General features: G+C 49.9%; 1 protein-coding gene across 1 annotated transcript in view; it reads left to right on the top strand.

Annotated features, from left to right (window-relative positions):
* The window catches only part of arhgef39 (Rho guanine nucleotide exchange factor (GEF) 39), a 44,167-nt gene extending 29,969 nt beyond the window's left edge, over positions 1-14,198 (top strand). The window contains exons 8-12 of the mRNA XM_056589608.1: positions 4,003-4,223; positions 9,580-9,668; positions 11,961-12,099; positions 12,872-12,981; positions 13,456-14,198. Of these exons, the coding sequence (XP_056445583.1) occupies positions 4,003-4,223; positions 9,580-9,668; positions 11,961-12,099; positions 12,872-12,981; positions 13,456-13,495 (599 nt within the window). The 3' untranslated portion in view covers positions 13,496-14,198. The remainder of the gene's footprint in view (positions 1-4,002; positions 4,224-9,579; positions 9,669-11,960; positions 12,100-12,871; positions 12,982-13,455) is intronic.
* Positions 14,199-16,077: the final 1,879 nt, after the last annotated feature.

The following is a 16,077-nucleotide window of genomic DNA, read 5'->3' as shown; positions in this document are numbered from 1 at the left end:
GGCTCCCTTTCACCCAATAAAGCTCCAATCCCACCAGGCTTGAGACTTCAGACTTCAGAGCAAGGCTGCCCTCCACAACACCACCCTCCTCCTCCACCACCACCAGCCCCCTCACACACCACCTCCCCCCCCCCCCTCTCTCCACTGCCACCCACTTCTAATGTACGATGAGAAAGAGGAATAAAAGCACTCTCTTTTTATACAGATGAGAAAGCGCCAGAGAGCCCCCCCAACATATTAAGTAGCTTGGTGAGAGATAAGGGGCCTAGATGATGGTGGTGGGGTTGGTGGTGGTGGTGGTGGTGGAGGGGGGGGGGGCGGGTGGAGGTAAGAGCCCTGAATCAATGGGACATCGATACCGTAGACAGTCTGGCTGTCCCCCACCTCCTCCTCCTCTTCCTCCTCTTCCTCCTCCTCCCCGGGCTGGATGAAGGCTTCACCGGGCCAGGGTACATCGGACCCCCGGTCGAGCCACGCCTGGGCGTCTCTCGTCTGGTTGTCTCTTCCAGTCGGAGCCATGGGGGGTGGGGGGGGGGGGTGGTTGGATGAAGATGGCGGGCAGAGATTCAGGTTGGGAGTTGACATTGATCCTCCCGCACAACTCCAGCAGACATGTTTTCCCTCCCGCCCCCACCTCCTCCTCCGGGTTCACCCCCCGTACACATCCCGGCCTCGACCCCCATCGATGCCGACGCCTTCCGTCTCCACGTGAACCCGTGTCGCCGTGGTGAGGCGTCGGGTGGGGCGCGTCACAGACCCGAACCCCGGAGTCTTAGAGGACGCAGCGTCCGAAGGACCCGGCGCAAACAGGGTGCGGCAGTAGCTCAGGAGGTGGAGCGGGTTGTCTGGTAACCGCAAGGTTGCCGGTTCGATCCCCGGCTCCTCCTAGCTGAGCGTCGAGGTGTCCCTGAGCGAAACGCCTCACCCTGACTGCTCCTGACGAGCTGGCTGTCGCCTTGCGTGCTTGACTCCGCCGTCGGTGTGGGAATGTGAGCATGAATGGGTGAATGTCAGGCAATACTGTAAAGCGATTTGGTTAAAAGTGCTATATAAATGCAGTCCATTTAACGTTCCATCCCGCGATCTCGCGAGAACGTCCTTTGAGGTAGATCCGGAGAGACCGTTCTTTTCCGGTTTGCGAGGACGCAGGCCGCGTCGGCGTGCTTCGGAGACGCTCGCGTGCTCTCGAAGGTTGCCACGCCCTCGCGCTTCGCGTGTCAGGCGCACCGAATGCAAATAGAGATATGCACCAGGAACGCCGCGTTCAAGAGCCGGCGTACCCCCCCCCCCACAAAAAAAAGCAACTCTTCAAATTGCCTGCTATCTAAGGCTTCCTCCGCGACCCCCCTCCTGCCTCTCCCATCGCCCCCCGGCCCCCCCCCCCCCCCCCCCCCCCCCCCCCCTACGGTGCCTCTTTCAACCCCTTCAGGGCCCCGGCCTTGAACACATAAGGAAGACCCCGGGCCCTTTGTAGAGCCCCCCCCCCCCGTCCACCCACTGGAACCGCTGAAAAAGCCTTTGTAGGAGAGCAGCAAAGGTGCTCTTTGACAGGGGGGGTGGGGGGGGTGAGAGGCGTCGACATGGTGACGGGGTGGCGGCGCAGGCTACCTACTGGTCTTTGAACCCCCCCCCCCCCCCCCCCCCCCCGCCCCGACCCCGCGTGTAAAAAGGGAAACCAACAACTCTGCAACAGGGAACACTAGGTAGCGCAAGGGAGGTCAAAGGGCACGGCCGCCCCGGTCGCTAAGGGCGACCACTGACGCGTAGCGGCGTGTTACTGCGACGGTCCGCTCTCTGGCGAGGAACCCTCCCGTTGCAGCTCTCCGTCACCCTCGACGATCAGGGGGGGATTACGCTGAGACACGGACGCCATATTTACATTATGTGTTTATCCAGTTTTGTAGTTCACGCTGAGACTGTATATATTTACATTTAAATGTATACTGTCTCAGCGTGAACTAAGTCGCTTTTATCCAAAGAGAACCCAGAGATGGCGTGCGTCTCGCTGGGTGTCGACCCTGTCCAATCCCTGGTTACCGTCTGGTCCGTCGTCGTTCTACCGCACCTCCTACCCTCTCGTCCTCCCCTCACCAACCGACAAAAAAAAAATACCCTGAACATCCATCGCCAATCTCCGCACGCAATCCGAAAAAGATTCATGACCGCGCTCCTCCAACTTATTTTTCCAACCCTTTCCCTCCACCTCCCCCCACCTCACCCCACCCCCCCGTCTTTGAGACCCATGGCATTTTAAAAAGCAATTTGACATCCACCCTGTCCCTTCAGTTAATCACCGCAGTCTTGTCTGTAGCTGAAAATGTCCGCCCGGGGCCCCCCAAGGCACCGCTGAGGCCGCACAGACTGGCCGCAATCACAGCCTGTTGGCCGGGGCAATTAAAGAAAAAAAAAAAAAAAACTGGACCCAGGCAGAATTTTCATCTTATCTATCCAAATGTCAGCCGCTCACTTATTAGCCATCATCACTCCGCTGCCAATCACACGGAGAGATGAAGCCCTCTACCTTATGCTCATGCAAACGCACGCACGTACCCACGCACGCACACAGGCAAGCACACACGCCATATACGCGAGTGTCGTCCACTTTCACCACCTCCATACTGCATCTCCCAACTTTACAGATTCGGCCTCCATTCCTTTCTCCATTCCTGTGTAGTTTTTCAAAGCATATTTCCTAGCCAAAGGTGTTCAAATCTATACAATGTGCATGGATTCAAGCTATGCGCTTAATGTTTGAGGGTGTTTGAGGATAATAGTTTGATGGTTTTGACATTTCATTCAGATCAATCTAAAAACTATTAATATTTATCTATCCTAAATCAAGTTGGGAGTTTTGCATTTTTAAACTGTAAACACACTCAATTATTAAACATGTCCTAAGGGATGCCATACCTTACTTGAGTGCTCACATAATAGTATTGATTGTGATGAATTCCTATCTAATTTTATTTTATTAACGCAATAAGACGAGATTGCTTGTATTTCCTCTTAACCTTACTTACCTCCTCTATGTTTCCAAGGTTTAATCAACCCCTAAAACCCATCTGCACTGCAGGCAGAGCCCCAGCTGTGATATAATGCAGCATAACACATTGCAGTAGCCCATGCTGCTGATTGGCTCAAATAACATATTTTGGCACCATATTGGAGCCAATCAAAGGGATCCATTTCACCGACCGGGGTTTCATCAGGGCTTGTGCTCTCCCTGTGGTCATTTAGTCTGGAGTGTTGTGTTAAGGCTAGGGTAGGCAATTTATTATAGAGGCATTTTCTGACGTAATTGTTGAAATTCTCTTTACATCCGGACTGCAATCTATTAATTAAATGCTCTGACAAATCAATGACAATCCGGTATCTGTGGCTATCGCAGGCCGGTAATAAGCCCGTCCAGTCCTTTTATTCGGCACGGATGAAATTATCGGACGGCCTACCTGTTTGTCTACACAGCAGGCAGACAGACAGACCTTTGGCTAAAGCTAACGAGCTAATGTTTTGGGGAAGTGGCTTTGGAGGCAGGCCTTAAAGGTGACATGTAATACCGCCAGGTGTGAGTGTGATTAGGAGTGTCAAGTCGTTTAAAAAATCGGCCTCTTCTGACATCCCAAGTGGGCGTGTCCACCTAGATGTGTGCTGGATTGATCAGTCTACCAGCCTACCCAGTGGACTGTAGCAAACGTTGCTCCTCCAAGCAGGGGGCCACAAAACATCATCACGCGGGCCTCAATTGGCCCCCGGGCCGCGAGTTTGAGACCCCCTGATCTAGACGGACACACCAACCTATGATGTCAGAAGAGAAAGATTTTCAATATCGCTCGTAGCGGCTAATCACACTCACACCTGGTGGTATAAAGTGTCACCTTTTTTAAACGGGGAATTTCTTTCTTTTCTGTTTGATACTTTCAAAATCTAGCCAACTCTGGCTGCAGTCTCCAAATGGCCTACCCTGGCTCTAACCCTTTGATCCCCCCCCCTCCGACCCCCCAGGGCGGTGGTACATCCGGGAGGGATGGCTGCGGCGGGTGCCCACCAAGGGGGCGGAGGCCACGCCCCGGATGTTCTTCCTGTTCTCGGATATGCTGGTGCAGGCCAAGCGCTGCGGGCCCCCCCACGGGGGCAAGTTCTCGGGGCAGCACGCCTACCCCCTCCAGGACTGCACCGTGGACAAGGTGTTCGGCCACACCCGGAGCCAGGGAGGCCTGCTCAGTGTGAGTACGCATGTGGGGGGGGTCCCAGGAGGCACCATAGTGTTTTGAAACATATCTGTAACTAGAGGCCTGTGTGTGTGTGTGTGTGTGTGTGTGTGTGTGTGTGTGTGTGTGTGTGTGTGTGTGTGTGTGTGTGTGTGTGTGTGTGTGTGTGTGTGTGTGTTTGGGAGAGAGCTGTGTTTGGGAGAGAGCTGTGTTTGTGTGTGTGTGTGTGTCGATGTTCATTTTAAGGGGGGGGGGGGGTAAAATGCTGCGGTGTGATTAGACATTACAAGCTGTTTTGAAAATCTGCCTTTTTCTGTTTTGTTTTTTAAATCACAAGTGGGCGTGTCTACCTAGATGTATGATGGACAGGTCAGGCTACCAGGCCTAAGCAGTGGACTGTATCAAAACGTTGCTTATCTGTCCGTCATACATCTAGGTTGACACTTGTGATGTCACTAAAATAAAGGAAAAGGCAGATTTTCACGTGTGTGTGTGTGTGTGTGTGTGTGTGTGTGTGTGTGTGTGTGTGTGTGTGTGTGTGTGTGTGTGTGTGTGTGTGTGTGTGTGTGTGTGTGTGTGTGTGTGTGTGTGTGTGTGTGTGTGTCTGTGTCAATGTTCATTTTAAAAGTTCCAAGAGTATTCAAACTTAAAAGTTCTGATATTGCTTTAAAACAGGTTATTATTATAATAAAACTTTCCAAGTAGACAACCCATCAACTGAACCAGTGTCAATTATGAAGTGAGTTCAACCCGTTCAAAACATGAAAACTAAAATAAGAAACCATCCACGGTTATGCCCCTGCGCTTTAGAAGTAATTTAACGCACAAACTCTAGAGCCAATGTTGTAAACGTATTAATTTATTTGACTAAATTATTGATAATTTTGTCTTTAAAATGGTCATAAATAATGGAAATGCCCATCACAATTAAGCAGAGCCCAAAGTGATTTCTGAGCTGTGCTCGCTTTGGCTGACAGGCTGCCAAAGAAAAACGACTAATTAAAGAATTCATTAGTGTAAAGTTTTTAAATCGCAAAAACAGAAAAGAAAACTATAAATCTAATTTTCTGAAGCTGTTGCCACCGAGTCCAATGTCGTTTTTTATCTAAACGACGCTCACAAAACGACAGAGATGAACCCACAGTCGAGGATAATCGACTCACGATTGCACGTCTTTTGTCCGCTCGTGATCATAAACACAGGCTTTGAGTTAGCGCGTTACGAGAGAATAATTAAGTAAACAGATATCTTTACACAATCACTAATTACCCAGCAGCCTTGAAATGTTTTGTTAGTGGAGGCACGTCTCAAAAGAATATCAAGTTTTGCGGGGGAAGAAGAAAAAAAACCTGTCTAATGGTATTAGTCGGGCGCCAGGTGTACGAACATATGCTGTTGGTTCTTCAGTTTGTTGCTGCTGGTTTTCCTTTTTTTCTTTAATCCACATGAGTGAGTCCTGAGAAGGCCTGCAACGTGTTGGTGGAGTCTGACTCATCCGCTGGATGTGGCGACGGAGGGGCCGTTTTGGGATGGGGGAGACGGACGCCGTTGCCACGGCGCCCGTCTCCCCCATCCCAAAACGGTCCCTCCGTCCCCCGCGGGTCACGTGACCGGCGGCGGTGTTGGGGTCGCGCTAAACGGAGCCGGCGCTTTGTTCGTCTGGTCTAACGAGACCCGTGTTAATGAGCAGCCTCGCCCCCCATTAGTGACATAGGAGCCAAACAAACATTTAATGTTCCCCGTTGTCTCTCTCCTCTCTCTCTCTCTCTCTCTCTCTCGCTCTCGCTCGCTCTCCCTTGTCTGTCGCTTTCTCCATCTCTCTCCTACTTTTCCTCTTTTGCTCGCTCTCTTTCCTGTCTCTTACCCACTGTCTCTCGCTCTCCCCCCCCATCTCTCGGGTCCCCCCCCCCCCCCCGCCTGCAGTAAAGCCGTCGGGTGACACATCGTGTCTAAATGATGTAGTGGCTGTCATCAAACATTCAGGGGGACAGACTCGCGTCGTCGAGAGAGACCGAGGGAGTGGGAGAGAGGGAGAGAGAGACAGAGAGAGGGGGGAGAAAGAGGGAGAGAGAGACAGAGGGAGAGAGAGAGAAAGAGACAGAGGAAGAGAGAGGGGGAGACACAGAGAGAGGGAGAGAGAGGGAGGGAGAGAGGGAGACAGAGAGATGCTTAGTTAAGCAACCAGTGTTTCGCGGCAAGGAGCCACAGCGTTGCAGACATATCAATATTCATCCGCTCTTTAGTCTCTGTGTCTGTGTTAACCAGCGTCCTCGGGGGGGGGGGGGTTCCCTGGGGGGGGGGGGGGGGGGGGGGTGACCAGCGTGAGTCCACCCGGCTGAGGGGCCCCCATCCCCCCCGCCTGTGACTGCACTGGTGGTGCCCCTGATGGGGGCCTCTGGGAGCCCCTGGTGGGCACCACTGGTGGGGGTCCCAGGCTCTCACCACTGGTGGGGGGGTCCCTGGTTCTCACCACTGGTGGGGGCCTCTGGTTCTATCCACCAGTGGGGGCGCCCTGGTTCCACATGACGCATTTGCTGCTCTGTGTGTGTGTGTGTGTGTGTGTGTGTGTGTGTGTGTGTGTGTGTGTGTGTGTGTGTGTGTGTGTGTGTGTGTGTGTGTGTGAGAGCAACAGAGAAAGAGAGAGATGCTGAAGTGAGTTGGATCAGATTAGGGCCCTCGGATCAGTCCCTTCCAGCTCCTAGCGAATACATCTTCCTTAACCCTCCTCCTCCTGCTCTTCCTCTTCCTCCTCCTCCTCCTCCTCCTCCTCCTCCTCCTCCTCCTCCACTTCCTCCTCTTCCCCTCTTCCTCCTCCTCCTCCTCCTCCTCTTCCTCCTCCTCTTCCTCCTCCTCCTCCACTTCCTCCTCCTCCTCTTCCCCTCTTCCTCCTCCTCCTCCTCCCCCTCCTCCTCCTCCTCCTCCTCCTCCTCTTCCCCTCTTCCTCCTCCTCTTCCCCTCTTCCTCCTCCACTTCCTCCTCCTCCTCCACTTCCCCCTCTTCTTACTCCTCCTCCTCCTCCTCCTCCTCCTCCTCCACTTCCTCCTCCTCCTCTTCCCCTCTTCCTCCTCCTCCTCCTCCTCTTCCCCTCTTCCTCCTCCTCTTCCCCTCTTCCTCCTCCACTTCCTCCTCCTCCTCCACTTCCCCCTCTTCCCCCTCCTCCCCCTCTTCCTCCTCCTCCTCTTCCTCATCCCCAGTCCAGCGTTGTCTAATGGCAGCCATGGCATTTCATTAGCCAGCCCCTAACGCTGCATTCTCAATAACATTAGGCCTAATTTCTCATAAGGACACCTTATTGATCTCTGGGCCCCCCCTCCCCCTATCTGGGGGGGCAGGTAGGGCTGGGCTGTCCGGACTACGGGCCCCGGCTTATCCAGGGGGCCATGAAGAATTAAAGCCAAATTAAATTTGACAGCTGTAAATGCCATGGCAATCTATATGCAAAGTCTGGAAACGAAACAAAATAACTTTTGTCAAATTTTTATTTCTCGCATTTTTTTCTTCTTTCCTGTCCATTTTTTGTTTCTTCTCCTCCACCGCCGCGCAGAAGAGACGAGATTATATTTTATTTTATTTACAAAATGGCCCAAACCTCTCCCCATTCTTCCTCTCCCCTTCCCGCCAGCTTTCGGTTTCTTCCTACCTCCCTTCTCTTCTCCTTCCCTCGGTTAAAGCCGTCTCTTCCTCCCGTTAATACCCAAGCCCCCACCCCTCCCTCCTCCCCTCAGTTCATCCCCATTTTCTTTTTTCTCTTCTTCTTCGTCTTCGCTGCAGCTGACAGATTCCCTTTGATGTATAAATAATCAAGCTAAATTATGTGCGGCGGGGAAGTCTCCCGCGCGCCGCCACAACGCTCTTATTATACAAAGTAATTTCTACCTAAGAGGGTCAGATATCCTGACAAATCCCTAATTACCGCGTCGCCCGCGCCACCGAAGTGGAATCTATTTGTGCATAAATCAGCCGCCGCGTCCCCCGAGCGGGCGGGCGCGCGCGTTCCGTTGCGCCCGCCCGCGCCGCTGTGTCCCTTCACATAAGTAAGTAGCCTGTTAATGGATTTTTGGAATCGCGGGCTTTTTTTAATCTATGGTCTCGTGCACTGCTTATCCTTCCTCGCCTTTGGGCTGCAACCGGAAATGGGTTGTGTTTTTGTTATTTCTGGGCTAGACACCTAAAGCAGGTAAAGTTAAGATGTAGGTTTTTTTTGATTTTCATCATTGTACATTTATTTCGTAATAGCTCGACCAATCAGAGGAAACAATTAGTACACGTCACCACCTGAATGTTTTACCTACTAATTTTATTTTAATTGTAAGTAAGTGTGTGTGTCATATTTGATCATTCATAAGGCAATCTATCAAATTATTATGCAATGAGTATACATGTAAAGACACCTAAGTGATGTTATATTTCTACTACAAACAAAACAGTAGGCTGGCCTAGCAACTGTTGACTGAATAACAATACTGACTGTTTCTCAGTCAGTTGTAAAAACACTTCTCACGGCATGATTTGTAGTAGAGATCGGGCATAAAGAGGCCGATACGTGGCAGTTTACCGTGCTGCACTGATGCCTTGTTCAGCCCTGCCCTCTAGTGGCGGGTCCGCGGTACTGCCACGTTATTGTTGTCTCACCGCGTGAGTGACACGCGGCTTCTCTTGACCCACATTCCGAAGTAATAAACTGATAAATCAACTGTTGGGGATTAGCAAATCCCGCCGTATCTCGGAGCAGTTTGTTTTAATCCTTGATGAGAACAGCGAGAGACAAAAAATAAATTGTCAACATAAGGACACTGCAGAAAGCGAGTTTGACATTGGGAATGGCGAAGTCATCACAACTTTCTTGTTTCGATGAGGGGTTTCAATTTCGGAATTGTTAGGGTACAACAACAAAGCAAAGAAGACGTCGGGACCTCCACTGGTCTGATATTATGGTCTGTGGTGTCTAAAGGACCTAGTGGCGTATATTAGTTAGAGGTAGTTAATCCCTGTTCTTTGTGAGGTAGCAGTGAACCTCCATAGAACACTCATGACCAAAGGGCTGATTATGGTTCCACGTCGACACAACACAAGGGGGTTTACGGACCCCTTACGTCCTTGCGGACCCTCCTTCCGTCCACCCTAAGGGCCGGACGTGCGCCTCCCAAATATTGTAACCTTGCGTCGAGGCGACGCAGCAGCGAGGGCTGGGATTGGTCCGCTCACTAAAACCTGACGCAGAACCATAACAGTTCCACGACTGCGTCGAAGCGTCTGCGTGGTCGTTGCGTTGCGTCGACTTGGAACCTTAATCAGCCCTTTACAGAACCCATCGTCTCACCCTGTGTGGACTCAGAGCTGATGATCTCCATGTCTCCGTGTCCCCTCCCAGCTCTCGTTCCCCAAGGCCAAGCTGCTGCTGATGTCATGTGACCAGGAGGACATCAACGACTGGCACCAGAGCCTCACGTCCGCAGTGGGGTACGCCACGCACGCACGCACACACACACGCACGTGCCCTCGCTTCTCTCATGTATGCACTCACATACAAACACACAAACATGACCACACGCTCCTCGAACGCACACACACACACACAGGCCCACACGCTACTTTTACACACACACACGCTACTTTTTCACACACACACACACACACACACACACACACACACACACACACACACACACACACACACACACACACACACACACACACACACACACTGACACACACACACAGACACACAGACACACAGACACACACACACACACACACACACACACACACACACACACACACACACACACACACAGCGCCTAGGCGCTGCACTCCTGTGTGACTCCGTCCAGACCCAGTGCTATGGCGGTGTCTCTCCGTCCGACGCCATTGATTGGCCCCCACGCCACTGCTGTCACCGTCAGTAACTGCAGTCCCCCTGCACCCCCCCCTCCTCTCCCCTCCTTACCCCCCTCCCCCCTCCCCCCTCCCCCCTCCCCTCTCCCGGTAGGAGTCACCAAGGTCAGCCTGGCTAAGCATCGGGGCCCAGCTCCTCCACCCCCCCCCCCCCCCCCTCAGTCACCCCCACCCCCCTTCCTTCAATGCCCGGCCATGCTAATTATCTGCGCACCCTGGGAGGCGTGACCTATGACCCCGCCCTGACCACCATGCACGTGAAAGGGGGGGGGGGGGGGGGGGTGAAGGCGAATGTATATTTTTCTCCTTCTTCCCCGAAATCCCCTGGGAGAGTAATTAAGAGAGAGAGAGAGAAGGTCCAGCTTTGAGATGACCACAGGGATAGAGAGGGGGGGGTCATCGTCATGACTACTGGCTGTCACAGCCAGGAAGGGGATGGGAGGGGGGGGGGGGGGGGGGGGTCGTTTATGGGCAGCCCCCACCACAACCGCCACCGCGCGACCAATGAGACGAGAATACACGTTAAATGATTTAAAATAAAAAGTAACTTGATGCAAAACAAAATAATTTCTTAAAATACAGTTCAATAAAAGAAAATGGATGCAGGACGAAGTATTATGTTTCTGTTTGCCCCGCTGTGTGTGTGTGTGTGTGTGTGTGTGTGTGTGTGTGTGTGTGTGTGTGTGTGTGTGTGTGTGTGTGTGTGTGTGTGTGTGTGTGTGTGTGTGTGTGTGTGTGTGTGTGTGTGTGTGTGTGTGAGAAGAGTGAAAGGCGTCCTATTGGTGCGTCTCTCCGTCTCAATGAGGCCATTGATTTAAGACCAGTGAACGCAGTGTCAGTGTCACTCCCACATCCCAGTTCCCAGATTCAATCGGATTTCTACTTTCCCCGAAGATCGTCATCCAAACTTCGAATCCCTCTCCCCTGACGACGGCGTATTGTTTTTAGATCTGAAACCGAATCCTCTGCTGCCCCTCCCTCTCTGCGATCACCTTTCAGGACCTCTATATCGTGTTGTTCCGTGAGGACGGATCGCATATTTCACTTCCCGAAACGATAGGACCTGGAGGGCTGATTATGGTTCCAAGTCGACGCAACGCAACGACCTCGCAGACGCTTCGACGCAGTCGTGGACCTGTTTTGGTTCTGCGTCTGGTTTTAGTAAGTGGACCAATCACAGCCTTTGCTGCTGCGTCGCCTCGACGCAAGGTTACAATTTTTGGGAGGCGCACGTCGGGTCCTTGCGGTGAACGCAAGGAGGGTCCGCAAGGACTAACGGGTCCGTAACCCCCTTGCCTCGACGTCGATGTGGAACCATAACCTTTAGTCTTACAGGTGGTTTCAAATCTCACATTCAGAACATTAGAGAAGATGGAGACACAGACTGTCACGCCAAGTAACAAAACAGGAAACGACAACCGTTGCGACCTCGGGCACAGAGCACTGTCCAACACTGTCCCTCTCGCACATCTGAGCTGTTCACTGATTCATCACTTTTATCTAAAGTACCTTACAATAACACTAAATATAAAAAAAGAGCAGGTCGTGATATCAAAATAAAAGCGTGCCAGCAATATCGATGCTACAAGTAAAACATAACGAGTCAAGCACCCTGAGCACTGGACTCCCCGGCCCAGACCTTGTCGTGTGACGGCGGCTGGGTGTGTCGTTAGTTTAACGAGTTAAATGGATCCTCGTCCACAACCAGGCTAACACCTTCACACTCTACACGTCCGTCGACGGATCTCATTGACCTTGCATGGGGACGCTCTCGAAATGCATTGTGGGTCGATCCGTTCCGTCCGCTCCGTGGCCCGCGTCACAAAGTTGACGCCAGGTGTGTCTCTCTCTGGACAGGAAGCTGCAGTCCAAGAACACAACTGTCCACCAACGGGACGAGCTCTGCAGGCGGCCGCTAAGGCCCGCCCCCGACCCCCCGCAGAACGCAGGACCCCCCCCCGCCACCGACGGCCCCCCCGGGAGGAAGAGGAACAAGGTGAGCACCAGACGGACAGACAGACAGACGGACAGACAGAGGGACAGACAGACAGACAGAGGGACAGACAGACAGACAGTCACGCACGCACGCACTCACTCACTCACTCACTCCCACACAGACACATAAACCGTCACACACACAGACCATCACACACACACACACAGACCATCACACACACACACACACACACACACACACACACACACTCACACACAGACCATCACACACACACACACACACACACACACACACACACACACACACACACACACACACACACACACACACACACACACACATAAACACAGAGATACACACACACTTAGGTTGAGTAAACCTGCTTAGTTTTTTAGGTTTTTAAAAGATCTCCACAAGGAGACAAACACAAACACGCACATCAAGGAGCAAAGAGCACACCCGCAAGTAACTACTGTGTGTTTATACCGTTTCTACTCCGTTGTTTCTGTAACACACACACACACACACACACACACACACACGTGTTTGCTCAGAATTTCTGTATATTTAAAAAAATATATATAATACATATTTAATTAAGTACTGAGTATTTCTACCTCCTCGTTTCCATTGTTTCTGTTCTTACCAAAGACGTTATGGTTTGAATTTATCAGAAATGACGATCTCCCCGTTTCCCCCGGAGATGAAGCCGTCCTGCGGTCCCATCTCTGGAGCGTTTACCGCTTTAAACTCTGCTTATCGAAGTATTATTCCACCCCCCCCGCCCCCCCGTCCCCCCCCGTCCCCTCAGGCGAGCTGTGAGCCCACGGAGCGCGCCCGGACCCCTCCCACCCCCACCACCTCCACCACGGGCCCCGCGGAGCCCAAGAGGATGAAGCTCGCTGGCGCCCCCGCCGGGAGGTGAGCGGTACTGCGCCCCCACACACTGAAAACATCATCACTCATCTCGTTCTCCCAGTGCTCTATTGGGAGCCATGGGAGGGCAACGCGGGGACGAGAATAGCCTGGATGAATACGACCGCAGCGAGCCTGGGCATCGTGTTACCCCCCCACCCCCACCCCCGGGGAACGATGTATTAAATGTTCGTTTGTTGGAATTATCCGCAGCATGGCTCGGGATCGGGCCGGGTTGTTGTGGGCCCCGTCCCTCAGCGGCCATTAGAGATATCAATTCCAGGGCAAGAGACTCTCTTTTATGATGAGTCGTCTATAATAGTCCCTGTTTTTATAACGTGTTCATACCAATTATAAAACCCATACGGTTGAAACACACCACATTGTGACTTGTGACTTGACTGTTCAGAATTTACATTTTCAGAGTTAAGGTTGAATCTTAATTTATTTTGCATTTGTCGTGTTCTCTTCTCTCTGCAGTGTCCCTGAGCCTTCAGCCTCCAACTGTGTCATCCTGTGATGGACGAGGTCAGGAGAATCCCTAGGTCATGTGACGTGGGTCAAATCAACAATTATGTATCAATTTATTTTTTAATCTTTTTCCCCATATTCAATTTTTTATATGGAAACATTATACCATTGGTGCCAAAGACAAAAGTCTTATCCAATTGATTTTGGAGACCTTTGCATCGCTACTATGACGATTATTATTTTGATTATTATTATAACTACTACAACTAAAGCTTCAGCTGTGTGTCCCATGTGCAATAGAGCACATTTGTGTGCTTTCGAGAGGACGCCGGGAAATCGATTATTGATGACTAAAAGAAAAAAAGAAGTGAAATCGATTATCTTGAGTAAAGCGAGCTGCTTTTAACCGAATGGGTGCATGTTTACCAGCTGCACCTCATTCCACCACCGCAATGTGATGATACTAATCTATTTTATGAACTATTATGTGATTATTTTATGCTACTGTAAATACACCAATCCTTGGATAAACCTGACAGTTTATCCTTCGACGTATCACGTCGCTTTTTTATCTTTTTTTAATCATGACGTGATTTTTGCCTTTCTGATTAGGCTCTATGTTTTATACCGAATTTCGGATTTTTGTTAGTTTTTTCTATGCTGCTATCTGTTACACTGGTCAAAAAATAACATTCCTACTGCCATTTATCAATAAAACTCAATTCTAAATGTTGTGAAATTCTGTCTTTTGTCATTCAAAAGTAGAATAAACTTTATTTGTGAAATTTCAGCTTTATTGCTTTGATTAAATAGCTTACATTGTGTATCGATTTTTGATTTTCATAGCATCCATGGTTAAATAAAAAGACTGAACAGGAGCTTCCAGAGAAGAAACGTAACTTTACATACCGTAAATTCAGTTGTGTTTCGACAATCGACAATTACAGTCCAATAGCATTTAAGATAATGTTTGTTCAAAATGGATGCAATTTGTTGGCCATTTTGTGTGTTAAGCTTAAAATCTAGCATTATATAATCAGAAATATTTCTGTTTATATGTTTATATGTGCCTACAAAATAAATTGCACCTAATTAAATTTGGTAAAATTTTCCTTCGGCCAACCGTTAGAGAAAAAACTAAAATTAGACGTGTAGCGCAAGAACAGAATCTACATCGGAGACGATCTGGTGGCGGGAAATGAAAGCACGTGACCGAGCTGTGGATGATCCGTCTGCTCGCGACCGACAGCGGACACTGACGAAGGGCCGGCCGGATGCTGATGATGACATTTTAAATATTCAATGGAGCCTATATGGGGAGCGGCGAGGCACGCCAGACGGATGAAGGTCTATTTTAAAAAGAGACAACTGATGATTGGTCACTTGTTGGCTCCGGCGGAGACGTGCAGGCCAGTCGGCCGGTGTCCAAGTCCACATCGATCCATTATCCGCTAAAAGCAAGGTTTGCGGATTTGGCGTCTTGTGCGTCGGTCGACTAATATTTCATGTGGTGGGTCATTAAATGGTCCTTATTCGTCCCTTTGCGCGCAGGCAGGAAGGTCACACGCATGTGGACACACATGCACATTGCACACACACACACGCATCCACACACCATAAAAAGTAAGAATATAACTGCAGTGACGTGAAATCGCCACAAGATCGCGCCATTGGTGCAAACTATTTTCCAAAGATGTTATTTATGCTATATATTTAATCGGTTTTCACACCCTTAACGCAGATAAATGCAAGTAAATATAATATGCAAGCTTCCTTGAATATCCTATATGCACATTTAATATATTAATATCACTATTTTGTATTTTATTCACTTATTATCTTTATTTATTATTATTATTATTGTTATTTTTAATTATCATTATTATTTTTATTATTTTTATCGTATTGTACAGCACTTTGGTCAGTGTATGCTGTGTGTAAATGTGCTCTATAAATAAAACTTACTTACTTACTACTTACTTACTATTTGATATTGAAATATTTACTTCATTTAAAATAGTGCTTATGGTCCTTTAGTGCCCATGTCTCCAAGCCCGGCCCACAGGGTGATTAGTCTGTTTTAACGAGATCAAACCTCTGTTAGTGAGTCAGCGGCGTTGCTTTTGTCTGTTGATAGATGCAGTGACTACGATGCCTCTGATGGGTTACGTTTAACCTCTGACCTCTAACTAGAGGAGCCATTTCCAGAGTACGTGTTGCCATGTTTAAAGGTATATATTAAGCCTATGTGTGTATTCTGTTTGGGTTCTGTTCTTTATTTCATAGTCCAAATCAAAGTGTGTGTATGTGTGTTAGTGTGTTTGTTTGTTTGTCTGTGTGTGTGAGTTAGTCTGTTTGTGTGTATGGGTGTGTTAGTCTGTGTGTGTGTTACTCTTTGTGTGTGCGCGTGCGTGCGTTAGTCTGTGTGTGTGTTTGTGTTTCCAAAAATATCTGGCATTCAGACCGTCCACACAGGTCCTACTTTGGGTTCTATTAGGGAACATAAGCAGCGATTGTTGCATCTAAACTAGGAAGACACGCTCTGTATATTAACAGAGCTTTCACCCTCCCTTAGAACACACAAAGTGCATTAAAAGTGCACTCAATGGACAATCCGTATGAGACAACCAT

This window comes from Gadus chalcogrammus, chromosome 4 (genome assembly GCF_026213295.1).
Source record: "Gadus chalcogrammus isolate NIFS_2021 chromosome 4, NIFS_Gcha_1.0, whole genome shotgun sequence".
NCBI classification, from domain to species: Eukaryota; Metazoa; Chordata; class Actinopteri; order Gadiformes; family Gadidae; genus Gadus; species Gadus chalcogrammus.
Note: the sequence above shows the minus strand (reverse complement) of the source record. Positions and strands in the feature narration are given on the sequence as shown.